The sequence below is a fragment of the Linepithema humile genome, chromosome 1 (assembly GCF_040581485.1).
Source record: "Linepithema humile isolate Giens D197 chromosome 1, Lhum_UNIL_v1.0, whole genome shotgun sequence".
NCBI classification, from domain to species: Eukaryota; Metazoa; Arthropoda; class Insecta; order Hymenoptera; family Formicidae; genus Linepithema; species Linepithema humile.
The window spans coordinates 43,068,826-43,094,517 of record NC_090128.1 but is presented as its reverse complement, the minus strand read 5'-3'; the positions used below and the strand labels follow the sequence as shown (position 1 = coordinate 43,094,517).

Here is a 25,692-nt window from a genome sequence, read left to right as displayed (position 1 = left end):
GGTTAAACAGAAGTTAAAGATATGTTGATAGGTGTTTCGAAAGTCACAAATCAATTTGTGACTCATTTTGAAACACGCTGACAATCGTTTCAAATGAAATATTATAAAACCGAATTAGCGATTCAGTGACGCAAGTCGACTTACGTCAAGCTTAAATAATAATACCAATGCCATTTTCATAACAACAAAGCAATTAAAAATTTATACACCTAGCATTTTGACATTGTCAAAGATTATTAAAAGTATACCGAACACGCATGTGATAGACTATTTATTTTATAAAATTTTTATAAAACAAAAGTTTCTTTTTTCACTAAAGGTTTAAAAAAGTATTTCAAAAATTGTGTATTGAAAATTCTTGGAGAAAAATTTTAACAAAACATATATCTAATAAATTTTACATATATCTCATATAAGTATAATCATATTTTAAAATATTTCTATAAAACATTTGTATAAATTATCAAATAATATCTTTCTTAATAAGTAGTTTTTAAGTTAATAAGAAAATAAGTAGTTTAAGTAAAACTGGAATAAACTTTTATAGACTTTGCAAATAAATTGTCATCTAAATTTGAATGTCTCTTTATTTCAAGAATCAATAATTCTTCTAATATTATCATGCTAATGCATTATGCATCAAGCTATCAGAATATTTCACTTTAAACGATTGTATAATTATCTACTGGAAATGTCATTCTTTATTGCATAAAAAGCTAGAAGAAATCCTGTTTCCGCAGAATCATGAAATTGTATTCTCTTTAAGGATAAATCTCTAAGTAAGCATAATTTCCAATGACACTCTACTCTTTTTGAACTCAATCAATTGACGACTCCCCCACCCTTAAAGTCGAGTGGGAGGGAACCCGATTAATTTCCCAGACGTTCGCGAATCGATCTTAGCGATTCACCTTAGGATCTGGCTCCCACTACGGCCGACGAGATAGCGCACGTGCATACATTGACGAGGTAGACACACAAGCGCCCGATGAGAACGAGAAGGAGGACTGACAATCAAACTACGCTTTCTTTTATCAGTCAAGTTGACTCGCGCGCGGCACGCAGGCACCTCCATGCGCTCCGAAAATCAAAAGTGGAAAATTGGTTTTCTTCATCAATCGTATAGTGTACTTAATAACGCTGGAAGTCTTGACAAAGTGCTCGAACTTCTTGTGGATCGCTTTACGCAAATCGCGTAAATCATTTAAAAGGGCACGTGTAGAATATCGGAACCGTACAATCGTGGTCGTGTACAAATCGAGGCTGGAACTGTTGTCTAGACTGCTGAAACCATTATCATTGTTAACGAATATTCCAAGAACGAGAGCTCTATTAGTGAATTTCGACACGCTGGCGCAGATTCAATGTGAGCTTCCTATGTAAGTATCGATACGTGATATCTAGAAATTTTGTTATCAGTGATTGGTGTAATCCTGAGAGTTTTGTTGTTATAGTCACAGAGTCATCGGTTGATAGTGATTATCGATATACGAGTACAACTGAGATTTAAACTTTAATCCCGAACAGTACAAGTACAACATCGCTAACATTAGTGAATCGCTTAGTGACACGCATTATCGCGTGTGAGAGTGTTCATAAATTTTCATATTCAATATTCCAATTCTTTTAAGTGTTTTGTTTCAGAGAAAAAATTAAATCATTTTCTACGTTTAAAATATGACATTTGTAAATATAATTTGTAAATATAAAATAGAAATCAAATAAGTTAAGTTTAGAAGAAATAAAACATTACTAAATGAACTGCATGTTTTACAAGTAGACAAATACTTAATAGGAAAACATGATGTAAAATAAAAATTAATGTATATGTGAAATAATTATCTCGTGCGATTTTTAATAAAAGAGTTACATAGTCAAATAAAAAGTTTAAAGTAGAAGTATATTATTTATCTAATTATAAATGTATTTTGTTCAAGAGAATTATATATATCGAATAAAATAATAATATGGTAATCTATCATGAGACATGTATGTGTATTTAGCGCGACACAATTTACAGAGTGACTGATAGATGTAGGTATCTTCAATTGAGATGTACACGATCATACGTAAACACTAAACAAAATTGCCATATTATACTAGCATCAAATTTGTTAATATAATCAAAATAAATAATCAGTGATAAAAGTTATGAACAGATTAAAATTATACATTTTAAAAAGAATAATAATAGAGATAGCAATCTACTATGATTAATCGAGTGATCAATCAATTATTTATTATATCAATTGTTGAATTAAATTTAGTAAATATGATAACTAACATTATCTTGCAGATCTATCAAGATTCATTGATAATCTTTTAAATTTAATTTATTATTAAATTCAAATAGAAGTAGTTGATTATCAGTAACCTTTGTGACGCTATTGAAAATTCATGCGCCGATCATATCGGTTTTTGCTTATTTGTCCGGATATAACTCATAGAGCGCTATCACATGGTCATAAATTATAAAATTTTTCTATATTTTATTTTTTATTATTTGTTTTTTATTTATACAATTGATCTCTCTCTATCAAGTCTCGATTAATAATAATCTCTATGTTTAACAAAATGTTGTCAAATCGCATGATTGATTTTATCTGAAGTCTCGATTAATAATAATCTCTAAGTTTAACAAAATATTATGGAATACTCGCACGATTGACTTTATCTAAAATATATTTTGTTATTTTTACAAGTCAAAAATCACAAAACTCTATGGGCAAACGTGGCAAAAAACGCGCGCGCGCCCCTTTCCCGCACACGCGGACGTAATTCAATTCTCGCGACACGTGCGATCAGATTAAATGATACGAATGAGTTCTGGTTGCCTCTATCATCCCGACGACGTTCTTGCTGATTCTGCATATTGCATTACATGAGAGCAAGCCTGTCTAGAGCAATGACTTGACCAGCCACGACTATCGTTATCAATTGCTGAAGGCCAAAACAACAATCACTGATACAAAATACTTTACTTTCGACCAATGGGAGTTTTTATGCTAATTAGCTTATTGCTAAGTGCGTCGCTACTTATTACCGAGAGTTTAACATGCCTTTAAGTTACTCTAGTTTTACCAATAAAATTTATAATGTTAATTACTTTAAATAAAATTAGGTAATTTATTAAAAACTTTAATAGACAACCGTGTTGTTTTCTAGCTATGTTATTGTGCGCCATCGTTAGTTGAATGAGTAGACGAAATTATCAATCCAAAAATACTACAATTTTATAGTAGGAATTTTAACAAGTAAAAAAAACAAAAAATTACGACTGATATCGTTTTTGCAAGCAACGTGCGACACGAAAGTACGTGCGCCAAACCGTTCACCATTATTTGACATCGATCGCTTTTGTTTGACGGACGTTCTTATTGTCGTGTATGAATTATGCCTAACGCCAGCGAATGATTAGGTTTATATTAAACTATTGATTTTATACGTTTGTAAGATATCCGTGACAAACGCGTTAGTTCTTAGGCGAGTTCGTAAAACGCGAGTGCAAACGTACGAAATCGTCTACTGTTTAAAGATCCTTGAGTGTATGCAAATGATACATGTCGGCATATATGGTGATTTTTAAATTCCAGATCTCTCATTTCCCTTGTCTTTGCACTTTTGTATCTTCGTCATTAATCAGCTCACTTTTTTTTCTTTTTAACGCGGAAGTGCAGATACTTAAACCAAAAAACATAGATATACACCGCTTTTATAACAGAAAGTGGTTTTCATCCAAAATCCGAAAAATAAATCTTAATAAGTAAATCGAATACGCTCTATCAAATGGTGATCTCAACTTCCGGTTTCAACCGGAAGTAGGCTACGAAAGCGATGAACGGATGATCTCACGTGCTCTTACTTTCGAGATTATTTCATGATCAATCAAGGCATTTCCAAGGAAAATTTCAGGCAATAGTTTCGTATTTTTTTACTTAGAATTCGGATCTGCGATAAAAAATACCACGTGCCATTTAAAAAAACCGACTTTCGGACTGAATAGCCCATTGACGTTCAGAACCGCAAGTTGAAAATATCACCATTTGATAAAGCGTATCCGATTTACTTACCAAAATTTTTGGGATTTTTGATCAAATTCACTTCCCTCGGTTTTAAATGGATGGCGCTGGTGGTATGGACACCCTGTATAATTATAATAAATTTAACAGCAACAATAAACCGTTGCGCGATAAGTGCTAAAATTGTTACAACACGTAATACCGATAGCGTACTATCGCGCATTATTTAAATGCAACGAACAGTTTTCCGGATATTTCGAACGGTGTATTATAACATTGCATTTTCAGTTTTTATAGGTCTAAACTTGCAGAAACAGGCAGATCCGACGTGAGATTATCGCAGGTCGATCCTAAGATCTGCAAAACAACATATTACAATATCATACATCAGCACCGGATTCGGTATGCACACGCATTAATTATGATATAACAGTATTACAAATAATGATGTACGCACACAGTTAACTGCAAATATTTGATTTATTATTACAATACGTCATTAGTAAAATTTATCTATATGATATATACACACATGTAGTTTCGTGAAACTTTTATTTGCAAATTATTTTCCATATTTCTCTATCGTGTCAAGTGTTACATATTTATCGAAGATAAATAAATCGCTGAGAATTTTTACATATTATATGTGTTTGGCTTGGGATTATAATAAAAAAGTATCTATAAAATTTAATTGTAGTAGAATTAATTATATATGGCAGTATAACAACTGTGAATGTTTTTTTTTTTTTCGATTTTACGCTCACACATAGACTCTATTTTATGTTGTTCTAAGAAATTTTAATTTATTACAAGTTCTAAGAAATAAATTGTCAATTTTCTTGCTAATAGTTCTTCTCAGCTGGTGGTCCCGCTAACTGCTGTCTGACACGTGTAACAATCTTATAATCTTTGTTTTCCGAACGTGACATTCAAAATGAAGATGGATCACAGCATTGTCGTCTTCGGTCCGAAAAAGAAAGTTTTTGTTGAAACGACCATATGGATGCAATACTAATTTTTTCGGCGTCTAAACTAAGCATTGTTATGTGCTCTTTTCATTTTAGACAAAAAAATTTCTAAGAAAATTTCTAATTCCCTAAAGATTCCCTAAGAAAGATTCCCTAAAGAATTTCCTAAGAGATTAATACGTATTTTAGTCAAAACTATAACTTTTTAGCTATTTTCCTTTATTATATTCCCTTTTAAACGAAGGTCCATCTCACATCTCTTCACAAAGCTTAGTTCTCGTTCGTCGCTTGGAAGAGCAACATCGTCTGTTAGCTAACTCTAAAGTAAAATATTTAAAAACAGAATCGCGTTTATTTTATCATTTATATTATTGTACATTATATCTCGTCATATAATAACATAAATTACTTTATTTTATCATACTTCTAAGCCAGATATTGCGTAAAGCAGTTACTTGGCATGTAGTACAGTAAAGAGAAAGTGAGTGCAAACCGCGTAATTAAGTTATAAGAATTTTATGAAAATTTCTTTCTGTGTGTAAACATTTTTTTCTGTATGTAAAAATAATAACATTAATTTAGTACATTGCGCAAAAAATATTGATCATAAATAAAATAAATAAGTAGTTATTATTTGTCAGTGCTTTTTTTAGTAAATATTAAATATTATTATAATTTTTATAAATATTATATACAATAATGTTTTTAATAACTCCATTAATTTAATTTCCTTTTTCCAAAAAATGCTAAATTGTTTCGTTTATAAATATGATTCTCAGCATTTTATTTATTAATTGATTAATTCACAATTAAGAATATTGTATTGTCATTGAATAAGACTTCGATGCAATTTAATTATTGGATTTCAGGTATGGTCGCTTTTCCGGACTCGACGACTGAGCCGACATTATTAAACGGCACAGGTCTCACGCCACATAATAACCAGAATGATAATCTAGCAGACGATGCTAACGCCGGAAGAGTCAAAGATCAGGCCTTCACTATACCCCGTGTTACAATGTCGGGCGGACAGGATAACTACACGCTGAAATTCGATAGTGTAGACAAGATCGACGAAAAAAAATTGCACACGGACAACATCAATACGGAGCCTGTCGTTGTGAAAAAAGTTGCCGGTAAGAAAAACCGTTAACCACAAGATTAATATAAATGAAAGCGAATGTATATAAGCACATGAGCACATCGATTCTTACACGGGATTATATTTACATAATCATACTAATTCCGAAAATCTCGCGTGTATCGAAGATGAGAAGCAACAAATGCTGACGACAAATTTACACAGTGAGCATATATAAAAGCGTGCGTGCATGCACTTGCATGTACGTTTGTGTGTTGAGATTAATGAAAAAAAAGTTTTATGTTTTACATTAACAACTGATTTAAATCAGTATTTCATCAGTATCGAGTGATTTCCATTCTCACGAATAAAGATAGACATCTCTGTGTGTCTATGACGCTTGAGATTGAATCTATTTGAATATAATTAAAAGTACAGTTGCAATTTCTATGCAAGCGTACACTTGAAATAAAATGGCTTATCGACTTATCAATTTGCGCTTAACGATCTTTCGCTTTGCTCTGCTTTCTGACGCTTTATCTTATTTACCTAATAATTATCACATTAACGATAGATGTAAAAAATTTTATTACAAAATAGTGCAACGGCGATACGCTATCAAAATGCATTACGATCCTCGACTGAAAGTAATAGCAATATACGGAAAACGCCATATACATACCACTAAAATGATAATATTGAGCCACGTGAAAACTTCATGCACATCACATGTATATCACTTATTTAACACACGAATTTTAGCGCTTTAAACAACTTTAAATAAATTTTTAATAAATAAATAAAAAAAAATAAATAAATAAATAAATAAAAAAACTTTAATAAATACACAAACTTTAAGTAATGTTGGCAAACGTGAAAGTACAATATATAGCGAAATGTAAAATATTTGAAAGAATTGGCAAATTCGAATAATGTAACTCAACGATGACACTATCGCGAGATTTGTCGCGTCGCTTTGAAACACAAAATTCCACAGTTATAAGAGCTGAGAGTCGGCCTTATTATATCTCAAGTCACGATATGACAAATCGTATAATAGAGAAACGGTCACACGGTGAATACAATAGCGGTAATAATGACGACACAAAGTGACTCTTCGATAATTTTACCCGCTCAGTGTCCCTCGACTATCGAGAATTCAAAGTATCATGAACTCGCGTCAATTTATGATGACGACACCGAGAAGAGACATGTTCAGTGATTATTTCCTATCGTTTACATGCCTTTGTGGAATCAACTTTGTTTACAATCACGACGATAATAACATGAGGCAGTTGAGAGGCGCTAGGAAAGCAATCACCAAATTGTTAGAAACATAATTAATTTTATTCTCTTAATTAGCATTAAATAGCATTTTAAAGCAATCAATTAAACAAGTTATAAAGATACTTAGCCACGATCTAAAAAAAAAATAATTAAACGTTAAATTTTAATAAATTACTCTGTTTTTTAATTTTTTTTTTTTTTTTTTAATAATGCCATTAACTTCCAAATTTTGAAATCCAAACTTTCTATTTGTCTATGATTTGACGAGAAATTTATTTAACATGTACTAATGCATTTACAGCGGGCCTGAAGACAATTGGCGGCCAGAAAGATACGAAAAATATGTCCAACGGTAATGACGGAGGTGGGTCTCTATCCAGCGGAAGCTCTATAGTAACGATCACATCGGTTGCCGTCTCAGATCCCGATCCGGACTATCCTAATGGCTCAAATGAAAATAAGAAGGACATCAGAAACGAAAAATGGTATTACACGATTCTTCAAGTGTCGGTGCCCTTTTTCATCGCTGGTATGGGCACCATTGGTGCTGGTCGTGTCCTTACCTATGCGAAGGTAAGGCTTATAAAGCACATAAAAGCGCCGATAAAAGCACAAAATCACGAAAAAAATCACTAAATTCTCCTCTTGTTAATGAAATATTTATCCGAAGATAAAAGAACAGTCTATTCTTATCGAAGATGGCATCGAAATCGGTCTCATCTTCGTTTATCAGACCGAATGCATTTTATCGATTATAAAAGTAGAACGCGCTGTCGCTCTCTCACTTGTTTGTACGTACGTTTCAGAGAGAAATTTCAGACAGTCAGTACATTTATCTATATTTTGGTATTTTTAACTTATTTATTTAAAGGAGGTCAAGAAATCGGTTTACAATTAGTTGCGAGCGATATGACCGCATGTCTATTCTTATCGCGCGTTTTATATTAATCTTGAACCGTTTTTCTTTAAAATGAACGAACAATGACTTATTATCTTTCGTCAACATATATTACGATAAAAATTAGTTAATTATATACTGTGTATCTTGAACTTTCATCATTTTAATCACATTTTCTTTGTCCATTTTTCATGTTAAGATAAAGAACAATATTACAGAAGCATTATTCTCGAATAGCTCTTTATTTTTACATAGCAAAAAACGAGAGTATATATATATATATATATATATATATATATAAAGATTTTTTATCATAATATATATTATACATACTAGTTTCTAGAGTGCATTGAACAAGAAATTACGATCGACTTCAAAAACATTCACATAGCAATTTATTTGTTACTTTGCCGTAACAATTGAAATAATAATGAATTTATCTTTCATAAATTTGACTCATGTACTTAATCTCAACGTATTTAATTGCAGGACCAGGTAGCGTTCAAAGAAGTTCCTCAATTATTAATCCTGACTACGGCGCTGCAAGGTTTAAAGGGTAATCTCGATATGTGTTTGGCGTCGCGTTTGTGTACTCAGGCAAATTTAGGCAACATGACGAACCGGCGAGAAATTGTTAAGATGATCATTGGAAACATCGCCCTGGTGCAGATTCAGGCGATCGTCGCAGCCATTTGTCTATCGTTATTCGGCATGGGAGTAGGCACGCTCAATGGAAACCGCTTCGTCTGGGATGATGCGCTGCTGCTCGCGGTATCGTGCATATGCACGGCGACCAGTTCCTGCTTTATCTTAGGTAAACCATCCTCTCGCCGGCTTATTAAACATTGATTAATGAACGCAATTTACTCATTCTCATAAATCGACATTTGCGTGGAGTAATTATCCGCTTGCCGTTTATCAGCAATTGACATTAACAATAATTGCTATCGCGGTCTGCAGTTTTATCAAGCGTCGTGTTGTACTAACAGATATATGTACATCGCATTTTTCATGCATGTCGTCTGTCATATACTCGTATAAAAAAAAAGTATTCTTTTTTTTTGTACCGTGAAATTTTTTGTCACCGTGGAAATTTTTTTCTCTTCTTCGCTTTACGAACATTTTCGATCTAGAAAAAATTACAATTAATTTCTTTGCTTGTGATAGTAAATTTGCAAATATTTGCTCATTTAAGGAATTTATTCACAATGAATACAATGAAGCTGGTGTTTAATTACGAATATAATATTATCTTTTCACATAAAATAGACAGTAAATACAACTTTACTAAGCAATTCGTTATATTTGTTGCATTTATAATTATAATATTATGCAATATCAAATATACAAATATTTTTCTCTCGGTTTTATTACTTTTTTTCGTTCTTTCTTGCTAATCTTTAAATTGTTAAATTTAAATGCAAATTTTTATGCTAATTCCTTTAATAAAAGCATATATCAACAATTCAAAATTTTTAAATTACCAACAAATAATTTTTTTTCTACAGATTTTGTTATGATAGCCGTAATTATGCTATCTTATCGGTACAAGATGAACCCAGACAATCTGGCGACTCCTTTAGCTGCATCTATCGGTGATGTCGTGTCCATCAGTTTACTTTCTTTTATTGCATCGAAATTTCACTTGAAATTAAACGATAGCATATGGGTATTATATGTTGTTTTCGCGGTCTTTTTGGTGCTCTTGCCAATTTGGACTCTGATAGTGCTGAAGAACAAATATACAAGAAGTGTATTGAAGTCTGGTTGGATTCCTATCCTGTCTGCTCTTCTAATCAGCGGGTTAGTGCAAAATGGCTTATGCATTTGTCTTTTGCGATTATATTATTAACCGTTTTAATTAGTTTCAATTAATTTTTGTTTGTTGTATCACTTAATTCTATCTTTTGGCTTTGTTTATATTTTTAATTTATTTGTCTATGTTGTTACTATGTTATCTTGTTAATTTAAGCCGTTTAGTTGTTAATGTATTGTGTATTATTTTCAGCGGAGGCGGATTAGTTCTTGAGAAAATGATCCATGAATATCCCGGATCTGAAGTTTTCCAACCAGTCATCAATGGAATTGGCGGCAATCTAGTGTCGGTGCAAGCATCTCGAATGTCAACTATGTTACATCAGTCCTCTATCATGGGAATTCTGCCGCTTCATGGCAAAATCTGGGTGTTGCCGTGGTCTGCGCTTTTTGCAGGATGTACGTAATTTTATAACAATTTTCTCTGATTTATTTTGAAAAATATTCTCTAAGAAATTACAAGATATACTTTCAAACATTTCTCTTCAAATTATCACTAATATAATTTTTGTATAAATTTTCTTCTCTTGTTTATACGTGTTTGTTTCTTTTATCTAAAATAATTAACACATTCCAATTGTATAATATTTCTTTAATAATACATTTTTAATGTAGGAATCAATGTGTTTAATATTTGATTATTTTTTTTTTTACAAACAGCACCGTATGCTAAGACCGCCAGATTGCTCATTGCTATGGTGATCCCTGGTCAATTGGTTTTTGTCTTTATCGCCAATGCCTTGAATCCAGACTTGTCTTGTAAAATACACGCGTATTTCGTAGTCTCTTACTTAATCGCTTCCATGTTTCAGGTAAGTTACACGATGTGTTTGTTGTTATTTTTCACTTTAAATAAAAACATAATCAAAGCAATTATAACAAAATTATTTTTTTAGGTGATGCTTCTGTTGTACGTCGCGCACATAATTATACACGCAATGTGGAGGTTCAAAATCGATCCTGACAACTCGGCTATACCTTACTTAACAGCACTAGGCGATCTCAGCGGATCATTACTGCTAGCATTGGCCTTCTTCTTCATACACTCAATATTTAGACCGTATTGCGTTTTACCATGAGTCTATGTAATATAAACATAGATTTGAGTTAAAATCAAGGTGGTTATTAAGGTGGTTACAGTGCAAACAGCTTTTAATGGTGGTTGATTTTGTCATGACGAGACGTTAGAATAAGTTAATCGAATATTTGCGTTGTCAAAATAATTAGAGTGCGCTGTTTCGTGGCGTTTATTCTAAGTGACTCGCGAAACTGAGTGAGAAATAACCGAACGACAGAATTCTCAGAAAAATAGGACAAGATGTCAATGAGAGAAATACTCAAATTATGAATATACCTTTACCATTAAAAATAATATAAACCCAGCAACACGCATGTTCTGAAATCTTCAAGATTTTAAATATCTTTTGAACGTCTTTCAGATGTCTTTAAGACATACATACGTGTTGTCTGAGAAAAAGAGAATATCAGCAGTTTACTTGTATAAAGAAATGATGCGTGTTATTTAGGCAAAATCTATTAGTCAAGATTAGTTCTATTTGTAAAAAGCACAATTTTTCATTTTATATCGCATGTTTATTCGCTGGCATGACTTTATGCAAACACCCAGGAAGAAATATAGGTCGAAGAAACGTCTATTAGATGTTTATAGACTTCTATTAGATGTCTATTAGACGTTTCTTCGACCTGTATTTCTCCCTGGATTAGCAAAAGACTAGTTAATTTAATAGCAAACAATACAAAAGTTCAAAGAATATATAAAAAAATGTCTCAAAAAGTTTCAAATTTTTCAACATTTAAACATTCAAACGTTGCCAAGACGCTTGAAAGGTAATTATAAATTTTTGAAACATTCTTGAGATGTTTTTTTTTGCGTTTTAGATCAATATTTTTAGACACTTACGTTGTCTTGACGAAAGATACGCGTCGCAACACTAGTAAGTAAGCAGGAAGCACGTTCGTGTTGCGACATGTTTTAATTTTAAGCGACATGACTTTAAACGACAGCGATCATAATTTACAAAAGCGTGGCCATGAACGAAGCCGTGAATAAACAATTGCCGCGTTGCCAAGAATCCGTATATCTTTAAAAGTCGCAGGATATTCGGCACGTTTATCCTACCGCGACAAATAAGACAAATAAGACATTATTTAATTGCGTAATAATATAATTGCAACGCAATTGTAGTTTGATTAAAACGTTGGCAGGATGTTTAAGCACGCAGCATTTTAATCGCGTATTATTAAAGCAAACACGGATTGTCGTTCTTCGTCGCTATCTTACGTGTACTATATTTAATTACGTAAAACAGTCATCAGGACACGCGTTACGTAACATGCTGCTCGGACAATGCCGAGTAATTAGTCTATCAATTATTTGTCTTCATACACGCGAGAAATACGCGTTTTGAATGTCCATTTGTAATATGTTGAGCGTCGTAGTAAAAATATTTCACATTGCCAAGTAAATATTTTGTCGAAATTATATTTAAATATTAGTAAATTTAGTAGTTGTATTAAATAATTTTCTTAATTTTTGTTACTTATTTTGGGAGTGTAGTGTAATATTAATGAATTTTGTGATACACAAAACGAAAATAATGCAACCGGCGTTCAACGTATTAAAATTTTGGTAAAAATTAATACTTGCCCAATTTTATACAATTTTTCAGAAACGGATTATTTTTATAGATATCTGTCAAGTACCTTTATATATTCGTGTTTGAAATATTTAAATATTTTTTATATGTATACATTTTAAGGAATCATATTTAGAACAATTTCAATTTTTATTGAACACTATATCCAATAAGTCAATAATATTTTCTCAACAATGTTAGTATCTCAGCATTATTCATAAATCAATATAAATCACGGATGTATCATTGTTATTTAATCTATTGTTTAGATAGATAAATAATGCAATTGTGCAAATAATATAAAATTGATAATTTTTTGATCAGAATTTATTGAGCATTACAGTATTTCTATTCTTCAAAAATGTAATTATTAATCAAATTACAATATCAATATTCTTATTCTATAATCAATGGTTTTTAAAAAATATAATATTTTTACTATTATTTTAAATAAACAAATTAAGTTTAAATAATACTATATTTAGTAAGTAATATTGTTTTAAAAGATTTATTTAGAAAAATTACAAAAATGTACTCCGTGTATTTTATAACGTATCATCTACCATATCATAAGAAATCACAACAATCTCATGAGTACAAAATACATTGTACATGAAGCTTTCAAATAACTGTTCAATTAGTTATTTTAAATAATGACTAAGCGATGTATATGTTTCAATTTTTCGATTTTTTAATTTGCAACATTTGAAAAATAAATACAGAAAAAGCCTGAATATACTTGTTTTTTATTTCTTTCTACTATTTTTATTACTTTTTAATATTTTATTATATTATTATTCCAAAAACTTTTTTACGCCATAAATCACCAATTTATTACGAATGAATAAGATGTTACAATTACTTTGTTCTATATAATTGCACTTTTTTATTGTTTCTCTTTGTTCTTTTTTTCTAATTTTTTTTTCAAATTTTTGAACACTTTATATATCTAACTCTATGGTTTGTATATCTATTTCCTATTTTTTTCAGTGTGAAAAGTTTAAAAAATGAACAGATCATTAAGATCCGCGGTCGCAATTTAATTTTTGTCTTGACGCGGGAATAATCACAAAATATCGAGATGATTGATCGTCGGTATTTATCATGGTTACAAATTGAACTAGTTTAATCTAGCTTGGATAATGATGGTACTCCACTAACTTTGTGTTATTGTTAGATGATTAATAAAATTCCTCATTTTCCGACAGCGAGAAAGCTTTTCAGTCGCACCACGTGGGGTCGTTGATATCGCAACAGCAGCTGAATATCGACGCGCATCGGACAGATAAACCTGTGCAAGTCGTAGTCGTTGTACCTGATCGTTGGCTGATCGTTGGTCCTATACTGTACGCAGTCTTGATACATATCGCGTTTTGACAAGTGCACCGAGTGATTTAATCCGCCATACAACGTTCTCGTCGCGACCTTGGCCTCTGACGTGTGCTTTTTCCGCCTAATCATCGCTTTGCTCGGGTTTGTTAGGTTCACGAGACAATTTTGCGTCGCCGATCATTGCATGTACACGGTGTCGCGATGCAGCGCGCGACAATTTATTAATCTACTGTGGATTCCGTCATGCGGTCATGAACGTCGGCGATTCTACCGAGCTTTGAGCCTGAACGAAATCGGCCTAAGCCTCGCCTAATCTCTTCGCCTAAGCTGATCATTATGCCCGCGCCGATCCGCGCGCGCCTGTTGCTATTCCGCTGTGCTACGAGTGATCCTGAGGCAAAAGGTAATGATAGCATTAGATTGACAATAAGCTCTTTCTCTCTCTCTCTCTCTCTCCCTCGTGGTTCCTAGCGTGCTTCCTCTTCCTTCTTTCTCGCTGCGAAGCATATATAGGCTTTATGTTTCATTTCCGAGTGCGGGGCGTATAAGAGAGTATAATCGCAAAGACAGATCCACAGACCGACGCGACTCGACTGGAAAACGAAGGGCGTAGTACCTATGACGAATCGTCCGATATGCACCTGCCACCCTTTTCTCGTTCACTGACACTCGATATTTTCTGTGCGAAACTCATCATGAAGTTCGTAAAAAGTAAAGTCAAACCACAAATTGCATGATTACTTTCTCATTAAATTATTGAACTATTGAAGAGATTGGAGGTACATGAATAATTTACTGCAATGTATATTTTGATGATTTTGCTCTTACAATTTTGATGATGATATAATGAATATATTTATGTTAACTACTTTTTTTATTCACTTGTAACATTTGAAATGAAATGGACATTTATAATCAAGCACTTTATATTCTAAAGAAATTAATTAAACGCTGAAAATACTAAAAACCTATTTGTAACTTTATATTTCTTTGTTGTTTGTTATTTCACTTATTTGTCATTTGTTTGTATGTTGCGGAAAGTTGTTTATTCATTGGTAGTTCTCTAAACTATAAGTTGTTTATATTAGTAGTCTTCTAAATTGTTTTCATTTACAAAATCGATCTGAACTTTAACGAATTACCACGCATTTAGCAGCAAAAATGTCACTAAAAGAAATACCAATTAAAGTTTCACAATTGAAAGATTCGATAAGAAAATAAAAAAAGAGTCTTAATTAGTAACTATTGTATTTTAAATAAAAACCTTACTTATAAAATCGATTTTATAAGTACATTGTAAATATATTTTATTCTTGCACTGAATTATGTAATTTCTCGAGATAGAACTTTGATAAATAATTTATGGTTTAAATAATTTATCCAAATTGTACATGAAGTGAATAATTTCCTCATATACTTAACGTATTATGCTTTACAACGTTCCCCATTTCATCGAAACAATTTTGCGCCTTAGGCTAGTGCGCTGTTATAAATAAATTTAGATAAGTCGCCACTTCTAGTCGGTCTAGAAACGGGATGCAAAGTGTAAAATGGAAAGTCACATTTGAGATCGTTTTAAAGCAAATCTCGGCTTGTTAACCGCTTAAGAATAGTCATATGTATTCGCTGTGCAAGTGTGACATCGATGTCCTGATATAGATACACATGATAACTGTATTTACACCATATATGTAACCACAGTACAGAACGACAAATTTATAACACTAAGTGCGCAACATTTATCAACAAATAAAGCAAAACATTTCATGCTAAATAAATTTGTAAAAATATATTAATTACAAAAGGCAATGCACAATAAGAATGTAACTAATATTTTTAATGTAAAAGAATTAATCTTGAAATTGAAGTGCAATAAAATTTAGATTAATTAATTTTTTTTATTTAATTAAATTTACATATTAATACATTTTTAAAATATAATTGACATTTTACAGCTGAACGAGCTTGTATATGCAACATAACAAATTTATTTATTTTTCTTTCAATCTTGTCACAAATTTTAAATTTGTCACATAAATTTTTCTTCCGGTACATGCTCGAATTGTTTTATGCGGTTTACAAAGGGATCTCTGAGAATTTATTCTCTCGCATCGCGGAAAATTAAGATCTCTCACGCTTTTACGATAGAGACACGCGAGATCAGACTCGTCGTATGTTTACGCATGTTCGCAGGCACGCACGGTGCCTGCATGCATTCAGTTCGGAGCACGCCGAGTGTCAATTAGCGATGCCGGCGCGGGTGTTCTCGACCGCGCGTTGGAACGGACCGACACGTTAATTTTAGCGTAATGGATCGATCTAAGAGGAGGAGGATGTGTTTTTAAATAGCCCCCCGGCGAGATCTATCAGGCGCTTATTTCGGAGGTACCGATAGGAAATTTCCCATATTTTTTTCTCTCTCTCTTCCGTTCACTTTCATGTTGTCTGGATCGTGAATCCATCAAATAAACGTATCCTGTAACATTTTGCGCTGGAAATACGGTGTTAAAATAAAAATGAGATTTATAGTCTCTGTAATACGGTATAAACGTGGATTAATATGGCGTAATTTATCGTCATCAAGCAGATTTCAATTTTGTGTTCACTTGAGTGAACGTAATGAGTCAGCATTGCGATAACAATATGAATAATAGACACGTGAACAATATTTCTTTCTTTCTTTGTGTTTATTATCAATAGAAAATTAAAAAATAACAAGCACTATTAGAATATCTCTGATTTATGATTTATTTGCAATGATATACCAGTAAAGTGTATAATAAAAACTAAATATATTTGTCATTAATATTAAATTGTACAAATAGCCGTATTAAAACGCTATATTAATTAATATTAATTAGATCGTCAAATTGCCGTATTAAAACGTTATATTTTTGACAAAATAAAGTTTATTTAATCAAAATGTACACGATTGGCATTAGTACTTATTTTCAACTAATATTAAATAATATATTCCATTTTTTTAAGTTTGGTGTTTTAGATTGCATAGATTGTTTAAATCCTGCTACTGCTTCTGGATTGGAGAATGTTTTATTTCTTTTAATTATCGAATAGCTTTTTCACTGACAGAAATCTTTCTAAAGATCGAACTAACATTTTTATCTCACAGTCAGCTATGTTTTGCGCTATCCTAATTAAAATTTACATAAAGATTTGCATTTTTTTGTAAATACTGTTTATCTCTGTATTTTATGGATATTTATCTTCGTGGAAAAAATTAAGAATAATAAAAATAACTCACTTATCAAAGAAAATTGAACAGCACGATACTTTTATAAATTATTAACAATCAGAAATATATTTTATCAACTTTACGAATTATCAATTATCAACTGATTGATATCGGCAATTTCATGTATTTTAATTTAATATATTTGTTATTTTATGTTTAATTTTGTGCATTGTATGTGTATTGTGCATGATACACTGTACGTTCTCGTTGTGCATAATTTGTTTGTGCCTTAATTGTCCCTATAATGATAATTGACTGTAATTCACATTGCCGTAGAATGCAACGAAGTCAGTTGAGGGATATTTCATCCTGGATGACGCGCCTATTCCCGGAGCCTGGGGACGGAAATAATCGGATGATCGACGGATTTAAAATGTTTGGTTCGAAAAACAGTTCACCCACTAGCACGTTTTACACCGATCTGGATATCACGGAGGACAAGCAGGAGTTCCAGCAGACAGACGAACATTCCAAAGCGCCACGTTTATCAGAGCAACAGAGCGCAACTAGCGAAAATGAAAACTCACAAGATTCGGACACGGCAACAGGTGCTGAGGAGCAACAATATGTTAGACATTCCTTCCATAGAATCGCCAGTTTTGGCGGCTTCCCACGATTTCAGCCATTCGTTATGTCCGCTTCCACGCCTGCCGAGTGCATCGATATCATGAGGCATGAAGAAACTTCAACAGAAACGTCCTACATTAAAATGTCACATAGCGTCCTAGAATATAGAAGCAGCAGGTGAGTACAGGTTTAACAGAAGAATAAATATACTTTGTATATTTTTTATCGCGGAATATTTTTTAAAAACATATTTTAAAACACACAGCTACGTAGCCTCAGAGAGAAGGTCTCATCAGTATACATTAGATACGTACGCGGTAAGCGAATCCGAAAGTGAAGAAGAATCAGAAGAAACGAGATCTTCAGAAACAGACTCTGCCATTGTGGCGGATCACACTGACGAATCGATTTCGGAGTCCAAACAGATAGTAAAGAAAAGTTCCTCTGACTCGAAGAGGAAAAAGGCGTTACATGTAGCGCGGGAGTTACTAGCGACTGAGAAGAATTATGTAAACATTTTGCATCTGATCGATCAAGTATTTCAATTCAGGGTCGATCAGGAAAATAGAGCACATCCAATGTTCCCTCCAGAGACTGTTCAGCACATGTTCTCAAATATTAAATCTATCTACAAATTTCACAACGACTTTCTATTACCGCAACTCGAGGAAAGAATGCAATGCTGGGATTCAAATCCAAAAATCGGTGATATAATGAAGAACTTTGCGCCGTTCCTCAAGATGTACACGGAATATGTGAAAAACTTCGATTACGCTATGAACCTGATAAACACACTGCAAAACAAGGTTCCCAGATTTGCAGCAATTATTAACGAAATTCAGAAGCTCGATGAATGCGCTAAATTGTCGCTAGCTCATCACATGTTGAGTCCAATACAAAGGCTACCGCGATACGAATTGCTTCTCAAAGATTACTTACGAAATCTCACAGAAGACAATCCGGATTACGAAGATACTCAAAGTAAGCAAATTAATACATTTTTTATATATAAAAATTGCATATTTTATATATACTTACATGATTTATTATTACAATATACTAAATGAGAAATCTTTTGTGTATTAAATTTTAGAGGCTCTAGAATTAGTTTCCATCGCTGCAAATCATACAAATGAAGCAATGAAGAAAATTGATAAATTTAAGAAACTGTTGGAAATCCAAGAGAGTATATACGATGCAACTGATCTAGTCAGTGCAACACGCGAATTAGTAAAAGAAGGACGTATAGTGAAAATCTCAGCGCGTAGTGGTGATCATCAGGAGAGGCATTTGTTTTTGGTAACTATTAATATCGTTATATAATAACCCATAGCATGCATATTCGGGAGACGTTCCGAAGATATCGTATCTCTCAAAGATATCTTTGGAATGCTTTGAATATATATATATATATGTGTGTGTGTGTGTACATACGTACATACGTACATACGTACATACATACATACATACATTACTCTTAATATATTAAAATCTTATATTTTAAACCAAAAAAATGATCTAGAGTGTTAAACTATACATTTTATTTTTATTTTAGAATTTTATATCATGTTAAAATGTACATTTTATTCATTTTTATGCTTTAGAATTTGGTAGGTCTAGAACTGCATTAAAATCTTATATAAATACATATAAATTAAATTACAGTACATTTCTACATTCTAGACATTAGAATGATAAAAATGTAGATTCTAAAATTTTAACCTACTAAATGTTATAAGATTTTGTTCATTTTATTAATTTTTATGGTTTAGAATCTTATATCAATATGATATAAAATACTAAAGCATAGAAATAGATAGAATGTTTATTTTAAGATTCTAGACCATTTCTTTGTTTAAAACGTAAGATTTCAATGTATCGCAGTAAAGAAAATGTACATATTAAAATTCTAACCTATCAAATATTATAATATAAGATTTTATTCATTTTATTCATTTTTATTGCTTAGAATCTTATATCATATCGATATGATATAAGATTCTAAGGCACTGAAATGAATAAAATGTTTATTTTAACATTCTAGACCATTTTTTAATTTAAAACATATTCAATGCATCGCAGTAAAGTTCTAGACCTATCAAATGATATGATGCAAAATTCTAAAGCATAAAAATGAATAAAATGTACATTTTATTTATTAGATTTTATTTATTTATAAGGCTAAATTGCGCGTGTGTAGCACTCGCAATGTTCTAGTATTTGTAAAATATATGCAATACTCAATTGTGTATAACTATTTTTTTTTTTTTTCAGTTTAGTGATTTATTATTACTCTGCTCAATAAGACTGATACCCGGTCCTATGTATCGACTAAGAGCCAAATTTATGGTAGAAAATTTACAAGTAGTTGAAGGTGATAACCTGGAAACGGCGAATACTTTTTACATAAGGGATGAAAATAAAAGCGTCGAATTGTATACACACGCCGCCGCGGAGAAAGCAGCATGGTTAGACGCACTGTTTCAAACGATGCAAGAGATTATGAGACGTAAAGCTAGCCTGAAAACCGGCAACGTTAAGACTTCCTTGGTTAAGGCTGATGATGTAACTAGATGCATGGTTTGCGAAGTTATTTTTTCTGTGATGAAACGAAAACACAATTGCCGGGCTTGTGGAATAGTAAGTATTACGTTAAAATTGATTTCTTACTATGAATTATCTCACATTCGTTATCATTACAAATTATGTTAATACTGTGTTCTATTTTGCTGTAGGTGGTTTGTAGTAAATGCTCAAATCAGAAATTATTATTTGAAGACAATAAAAATATGAGAGTGTGCAGATTATGTCACGCCGCGCTCACTCAGCCACTGACCAAGTCACCGTCATCACCCTCTGGACCAGTGCCAAGCTTACTGCAAGTATCAGCGAGTGCGTCATCAGTATTATCCGGATATCTGCTACTAAAAACGCAGGCCAGTAAACCTTGGACAAGACGATGGTTTGCGTTGCATGGCGACTTCGTTCTATATTCCTTCAAATCGGAGTCTGAGAGCATGGCAATGACAGCGACACCCATGCCGGGCTTTATGGTTACCGAAGGTACAAAATTACCCGATGAAGACCCCCTAAACATGAAAGATCGGACAAGAGCGTTCAAGATGCATCATTCTAGAAAATATTACTATCTCCAAGCATCTTCTCAAAAGGACAAAGAAAAGTACGTGTAGAAATTAGGTCTTTATATAATCTGGCTTGTAATTTTTTAGAAATGAGGAAATAATACTATGCAATATTTATGGGACTTTCAGGTGGATGCACGCGTTGGAGTTGGCTACAAAAGCTGAACTACCTCATTTTACGCAGGCGGAAAATGAAAACGCACAAGAAAGTCAATCGATGAACGATGTACAATGAATATTCGTACCTTTTTATCTACCAAACTAGCCAATTTTATACTATCATATTAGAAGTGAATGACAAGACAACACAATGTAAGATAATCGTTAGTAGTTAATTAGCTATATTTAAAATGATGTTAACTTATGTTATATATATATATTGTTATTAGTGTATACTATACAAAAGAGAAATCGAGTCAATAGCAGTTGCTGCCGAAACGCTTGTTGTTTTGTATAATGTTCTGTTATAGTATATTTATAAATATATATGTCGTTCGATCACGATGCGCTGTGCTGACCCGTAATTTGCAATAGAGATCGATACGTCGCAATGCTTGAGAAATTAATTACTCGCTTCAGTCATAGTATATTATTTAAACTAGGAAAAAGTCAATTTTATTAAGTGCGCACGATGAATGAATAATTTTATTAATAAATTTATTTCATCATAGTTGAAATTCTAATTTTTTTTTAAACACTTCTAAATAGTTTCTACCTAATTATAAATATTTGAAAAATTACAATTGTTATCTCGTTCATTACACATATGTTCGCTCAACAATGCATTTGGGCATTGATTATGCGCCTTTCTCACGTTTTTTTAATTGCACATACAAACCGTCAGCTGCGTACGTGAACACATGAATGATACCCTTGTCATCCTTTTTACTTGGTTCATAATCGAGAATATAATTCGAAAGGATTGTGATTAACGCCACTTTTGCAATTAACAGGCCCAATCTTTGTCCTGAAAATTTAAGATAAATTATTGTACAAATTATATCTATTTGACATTTGTGTATGTAAAAAGGAAAGGAGAAGATTACGACATATCTTTTTCGTGTGATAAAATTTTGTAACTTACCTATACACGATCGTTGTCCTAGGCCGAATGCCAAAGATTCGTAAAACTTTTTGTTACCTGTTTCTGCTCTCAATGGAATAAAATCATGCGGATTGGAAAAATATTTAGGATCTTGATTCGTCGCATTTATAGAAATATATACTGGAATATCTTTCTCAATTATTAACCCGGTGCTTAACAACTGGAAGTGAGAAATATATGTGAGAATATATGTAATAGTCAAAGAAGTGATGGCGTAATGATCTGTTTTCAGTTATTTATAAGATTATATTAATTACCTTGTAGTTCCTTGTGGCTATTCTATCAACGATGGGAAGAGGAGGGTGTAATCTCAGTGTTTCGATCAAAACAGAATCCAAGAAAGACATTTCTGTAATCAGATCCATGGTCAATTCTTTTCCTGATATATGCGTTTGTATCTCATCATATAAAGTAGCTTGAAGTTCTGGATGACGTGCTAAATTATACAAAGCGAATGCGATTGCGTCCGCAGTTGCTTCAATTCCAGCTATGAGCAAACTGGCAGATTGCGCCAGTAAATGGTCGCCTTCAAACTCTAAAACCAAATTATTAATGCAACAGAATAATAAAATTAACATTTTAATAAGTCTTTCTCTCTTAATAATTTTATAAACTTGATGCATACAGAAAAATTATGTTAATAACAATATCATTATGTTATATATATATAATACAATGCATAATAATTATTATTGCGCAAATTATTTTGCAAGTCACATAATCTTTACTGTAAATGGGATCCTGTTCTTCATTCTTCAGCGTCAACAAGAAGTCAATAAAATCTCCTCTCTTATATCCACTTTTTTCTCTGCTATTCATAGAATCCCAGAAAATTTTGCGAAAATAATTCGTATATATTTTAATAGTTGGTCCAAATAGAGGAATCCATTCAGGAATAAAGAAAATCATAATCATTATCATGCTGCGCATGAAACCATAGAAGATGTTTAAACCTGCAAATTTAAGTATAACGAAAGTTTAATCTTTCTCTAAGAATGAAAAAGTAACAATCGCAAAAGCAAAAATCGACAAAATACTTAAAAATATTTTTCTTTTCGACGTTTTTCAGTATCTGCGCTTCTATTATGTTGTTATTTTAATACTTTTTCCGCTTTTATTTTTTTACCCAATAAATTGTCATTGATTTCATTCATGCAGGAGACATATCGTGATACATGAGAAAAATGTCGTCAACTATTTGCAACTCCGCGCAGAATAAAAGCAGCACAAAACTTACTGTTTTTCCAGAAAGCATCTTTCTTCTCGTCGAATGAAGTTGCATTGATGCCAAATATTACAGAAGCAATAATATCGGTGACATAACGACCACTGAGCTCTTTCACCTCGGTTTTATTCGAGCTAGACATTGACAAGTTCTTCATGAAATTCAACATAGGCTGCCCACACTCGATTATCAGCGGAAACATATTCTTTAATCTCTGTCCGCTCAAGGCTACGGTCAACTTGTTCCTCAAGTATTTCCATCGGGGCTGTTGGATAGACAAGATACTGTCCAAACCCAACGCATCCCTCTGGTTAGCTGAACCGAATCGCCGATTCGGGAAGACGTCAAAATCTTTGATGAATATTTGTTTCATTACATCGTGATTTCGTAATAGCAGCATGGGCTTATGGAAGATGTAGAAGCCGATATAGGGATCGTCCGGATCGGCGTAATTGTAAATCTCACGCAACACCTCACTAGGCGGTTTCTTCAGCGTGAGACTGTCCCCGAAATTGCCAAAAATTAGATGCGTTGGAGGAGTCTTGACTCCGCGTCTGCTCCAGTAAGACAGCTTGTACTTGGCGTACGCGTAAAAGAGACTGATACATATTACCAATGCTGTCGAGCAGTAGATGAAAATATCCACAATTGATAGATTCATGCCGTGATGTCTGTATCGATCTACGTATTTCCTCGATCTTCTTTTATCACGCAATTCGGAACTTGATCTGTGGAATAATAATTATTAGCTATAAGTACATTGAGCTTTGGATAATATACTGGAGTGAGCCTTGAAGGAGTGGGGATGGACCACTGTAAAAAGAGAAAATTTAACATTGCGGGTATCTGTCTCATCCCCACCAATACACAGTGTAAATGTGGAAGGAGTACAGACATCCACCGGCTACTATTGCTCTCCTTGACCCGAAAATTACATATCGACTCTTATAGGAAGACTCTCTACAGTATGTTATAGAACTCAATGTATAATAAATATTAATTTAAGACATTAAATTAAATAAAAACATATATTACGTAATTAAATAAAAATTAATTCAAAAAATATTTGAATAATTCAAAAATTTAATGCGTATATAATATGCTCGAAAAATCGAGAAATAATTAAAGCTTGCTTTCTTTCCAGTTTATCATATGAATATATTTCGCAATTTAATTCGCAAAGATAAAATATTTATAATTAATTAGAATCCGGATTAAACCAAAATTTAAACCGATAACCGTTTGTTTTTTATCAAACAGAAACTAACTGAACCAAAATTTCATAAAGTTTATAATACGAGAAATATAACCGGATCGGTTAAATTATACTAGTTTACAGCCAAAAATTATTTTTAATCAAACATGGTGTTTCTTATGAATTTTTAGATGCTGAAAACGATGCCGCAAACCAAATTTCACCAGCACGTCAGGTTTTCAAAATAATTGAGGTTTAATGTGTAAAAAATGGGTTTTTTGCGATATTTGATATTTTTTTTTAAGAAAGATTAACGTTATCTTTAAATTCTGATCAGAAATCATGAATGTATTGTTAATCCTTTATAAAATGCATTTTTTTTTATTTTGATACCTTACGACGTTAATTAGTTAATCTTTCTTACAAAAAAAAAAGCAAACAACGCAAAAAAACCTATTTTTTACATTAATTTTTTATATTAAACCTTAATTATTTTGGAAACCTGACGTGCTGGTAAAATTTGGTTTGCGGCATCGTTTTCAGCATCCAAAAATCTATAAAGAAATATCTTGTCTGATTCAAAATAATTAAAAAACATTTTTTTTTTGTAGACTAGTATTATTTTCGGTTTACGGTTTTTTTCGATTCCTACTGTATACTTTATTACTTTATTACTTTTTAAAATAGTATAAAAAGCTTTTATTCAGAAATAATATGATGTCGGTCCGAATCCTTGATAAAAAAAAAAAAAATTGTTTATTACTAAACATATTGCAAAATTACGTCAATTATATAAAATTATTATAAAATATAAAATAATTAACTTATAAAATTATTATAATTAAAAACAGATGAAAATTAATTCTCTTACCTTTTACACGTTTTATTATTAAAAAGAATAAGAAAAACGTCACTTAACACAGCTAAATAGCTCGCCTGCTAAAACTTGACTGCTTGTTAATCCAATTTTTTTTATCTTGTCTTCGTGTTTAATCACAAGAATATGGTGCTAACGAGCAATTAAATCAAGGTCATGCGATCACTAATTGCGATTACGTCAGATATTACGTCGGCAATCTCTAACAATTTTCTCAAAATATTGCTGATTTGCAGCGCATTTTAGATATATTATCAAAGATAGATTACG

General features: G+C 32.2%; 3 protein-coding genes across 7 annotated transcripts; 2 read left to right on the top strand and 1 right to left on the bottom strand.

The window, feature by feature from the left end:
• The first annotated feature begins 910 nt into the window (after positions 1 to 910).
• On the top strand, positions 911 to 13,459 carry LOC105675048 (solute carrier family 41 member 3-like). Of its 3 annotated transcripts, XM_012371841.2 has the most exons (9): positions 912 to 1,379; positions 4,308 to 4,421; positions 5,857 to 6,123; positions 7,657 to 7,928; positions 8,743 to 9,067; positions 9,762 to 10,056; positions 10,262 to 10,467; positions 10,729 to 10,880; positions 10,965 to 13,459. In XM_012371841.2, the coding sequence occupies exons 3-9, from the start codon at positions 5,859 to 5,861 to the stop codon at positions 11,145 to 11,147; spliced, it is 1,698 nt and encodes a 565-aa protein (XP_012227264.1). In that variant the 5' UTR covers positions 912 to 1,379; positions 4,308 to 4,421; positions 5,857 to 5,858; the 3' UTR covers positions 11,148 to 13,459. The 3 variants fall into 3 exon arrangements, with proteins under 3 accessions (XP_067217202.1, XP_012227264.1, XP_067217201.1); XM_067361101.1 differs by lacking the exon at positions 4,308 to 4,421 and having other exon boundaries at positions 911 to 1,379; XM_067361100.1 differs by lacking the exons at positions 912 to 1,379; positions 4,308 to 4,421 and adding an exon at positions 4,807 to 5,468.
• Positions 13,460 to 13,595: 136 nt separating this feature from the next.
• On the top strand, positions 13,596 to 21,690 carry LOC105675059 (FYVE, RhoGEF and PH domain-containing protein 4-like). 2 transcript variants are annotated; one of them, XM_012371857.2, is made up of 8 exons: positions 13,596 to 14,460; positions 16,251 to 16,442; positions 17,587 to 18,054; positions 18,143 to 18,858; positions 18,971 to 19,176; positions 20,152 to 20,517; positions 20,613 to 21,058; positions 21,150 to 21,690. In XM_012371857.2, exons 3-8 carry the CDS (start codon positions 17,588 to 17,590, stop codon positions 21,253 to 21,255), a joined length of 2,307 nt encoding a protein of 768 aa, XP_012227280.1. In that variant the 5' UTR covers positions 13,596 to 14,460; positions 16,251 to 16,442; position 17,587; the 3' UTR covers positions 21,256 to 21,690. The 2 variants fall into 2 exon arrangements, with proteins under 2 accessions (XP_012227280.1, XP_012227279.1); XM_012371856.2 differs by lacking the exon at positions 16,251 to 16,442.
• On the bottom strand, positions 21,661 to 25,527 carry LOC105674992 (probable cytochrome P450 6g2). 2 transcript variants are annotated; one of them, XM_067361103.1, is made up of 6 exons: positions 25,417 to 25,526; positions 23,363 to 24,078; positions 22,854 to 23,078; positions 22,383 to 22,660; positions 22,105 to 22,285; positions 21,661 to 21,987 (listed from the first exon to the last, which is right to left on the bottom strand). In XM_067361103.1, exons 2-6 carry the CDS (start codon positions 24,009 to 24,011, stop codon positions 21,818 to 21,820), a joined length of 1,503 nt encoding a protein of 500 aa, XP_067217204.1. In that variant the 5' UTR covers positions 24,012 to 24,078; positions 25,417 to 25,526; the 3' UTR covers positions 21,661 to 21,817. The 2 variants fall into 2 exon arrangements, with proteins under 2 accessions (XP_067217204.1, XP_012227144.1); XM_012371721.2 differs by having other exon boundaries at positions 21,661 to 22,285; positions 25,417 to 25,527.
• Between the last annotated feature and the right edge of the window lie 165 nt (positions 25,528 to 25,692).

Bases quoted from the DNA above. Each gene is read 5' to 3' on its own strand.
- LOC105675048 (XM_067361101.1), top strand. From the start codon at position 5,859: ATGGTCGCTTTTCCGGACTCGACGACTGAGCCGACATTATTAAACGGC. The intron at 6,124-7,656 runs GTAAGAAAAACC...ATGCATTTACAG, and splicing joins CGTTGTGAAAAAAGTTGCCG to CGGGCCTGAAGACAATTGGC. The intron at 10,881-10,964 runs GTAAGTTACACG...TTATTTTTTTAG, and splicing joins TAATCGCTTCCATGTTTCAG to GTGATGCTTCTGTTGTACGT.
- LOC105675059 (XM_012371856.2), top strand. From the start codon at position 17,588: ATGCAACGAAGTCAGTTGAGGGATATTTCATCCTGGATGACGCGCCTA. The intron at 19,177-20,151 runs GTAACTATTAAT...TTTTTTTTTCAG, and splicing joins AGGAGAGGCATTTGTTTTTG to TTTAGTGATTTATTATTACT. The intron at 21,059-21,149 runs GTACGTGTAGAA...TGGGACTTTCAG, and splicing joins TCTCAAAAGGACAAAGAAAA to GTGGATGCACGCGTTGGAGT.
- LOC105674992 (XM_012371721.2), bottom strand. From the start codon at position 24,011: ATGAATCTATCAATTGTGGATATTTTCATCTACTGCTCGACAGCATTG. The intron at 22,661-22,853 runs GTAAAGATTATG...ATTTGGTTTTAG, and splicing joins AGAACAGGATCCCATTTACA to AGTTTGAAGGCGACCATTTA. The intron at 22,286-22,382 runs GTAATTAATATA...TCTCACTTCCAG, and splicing joins TAGCCACAAGGAACTACAAG to TTGTTAAGCACCGGGTTAAT.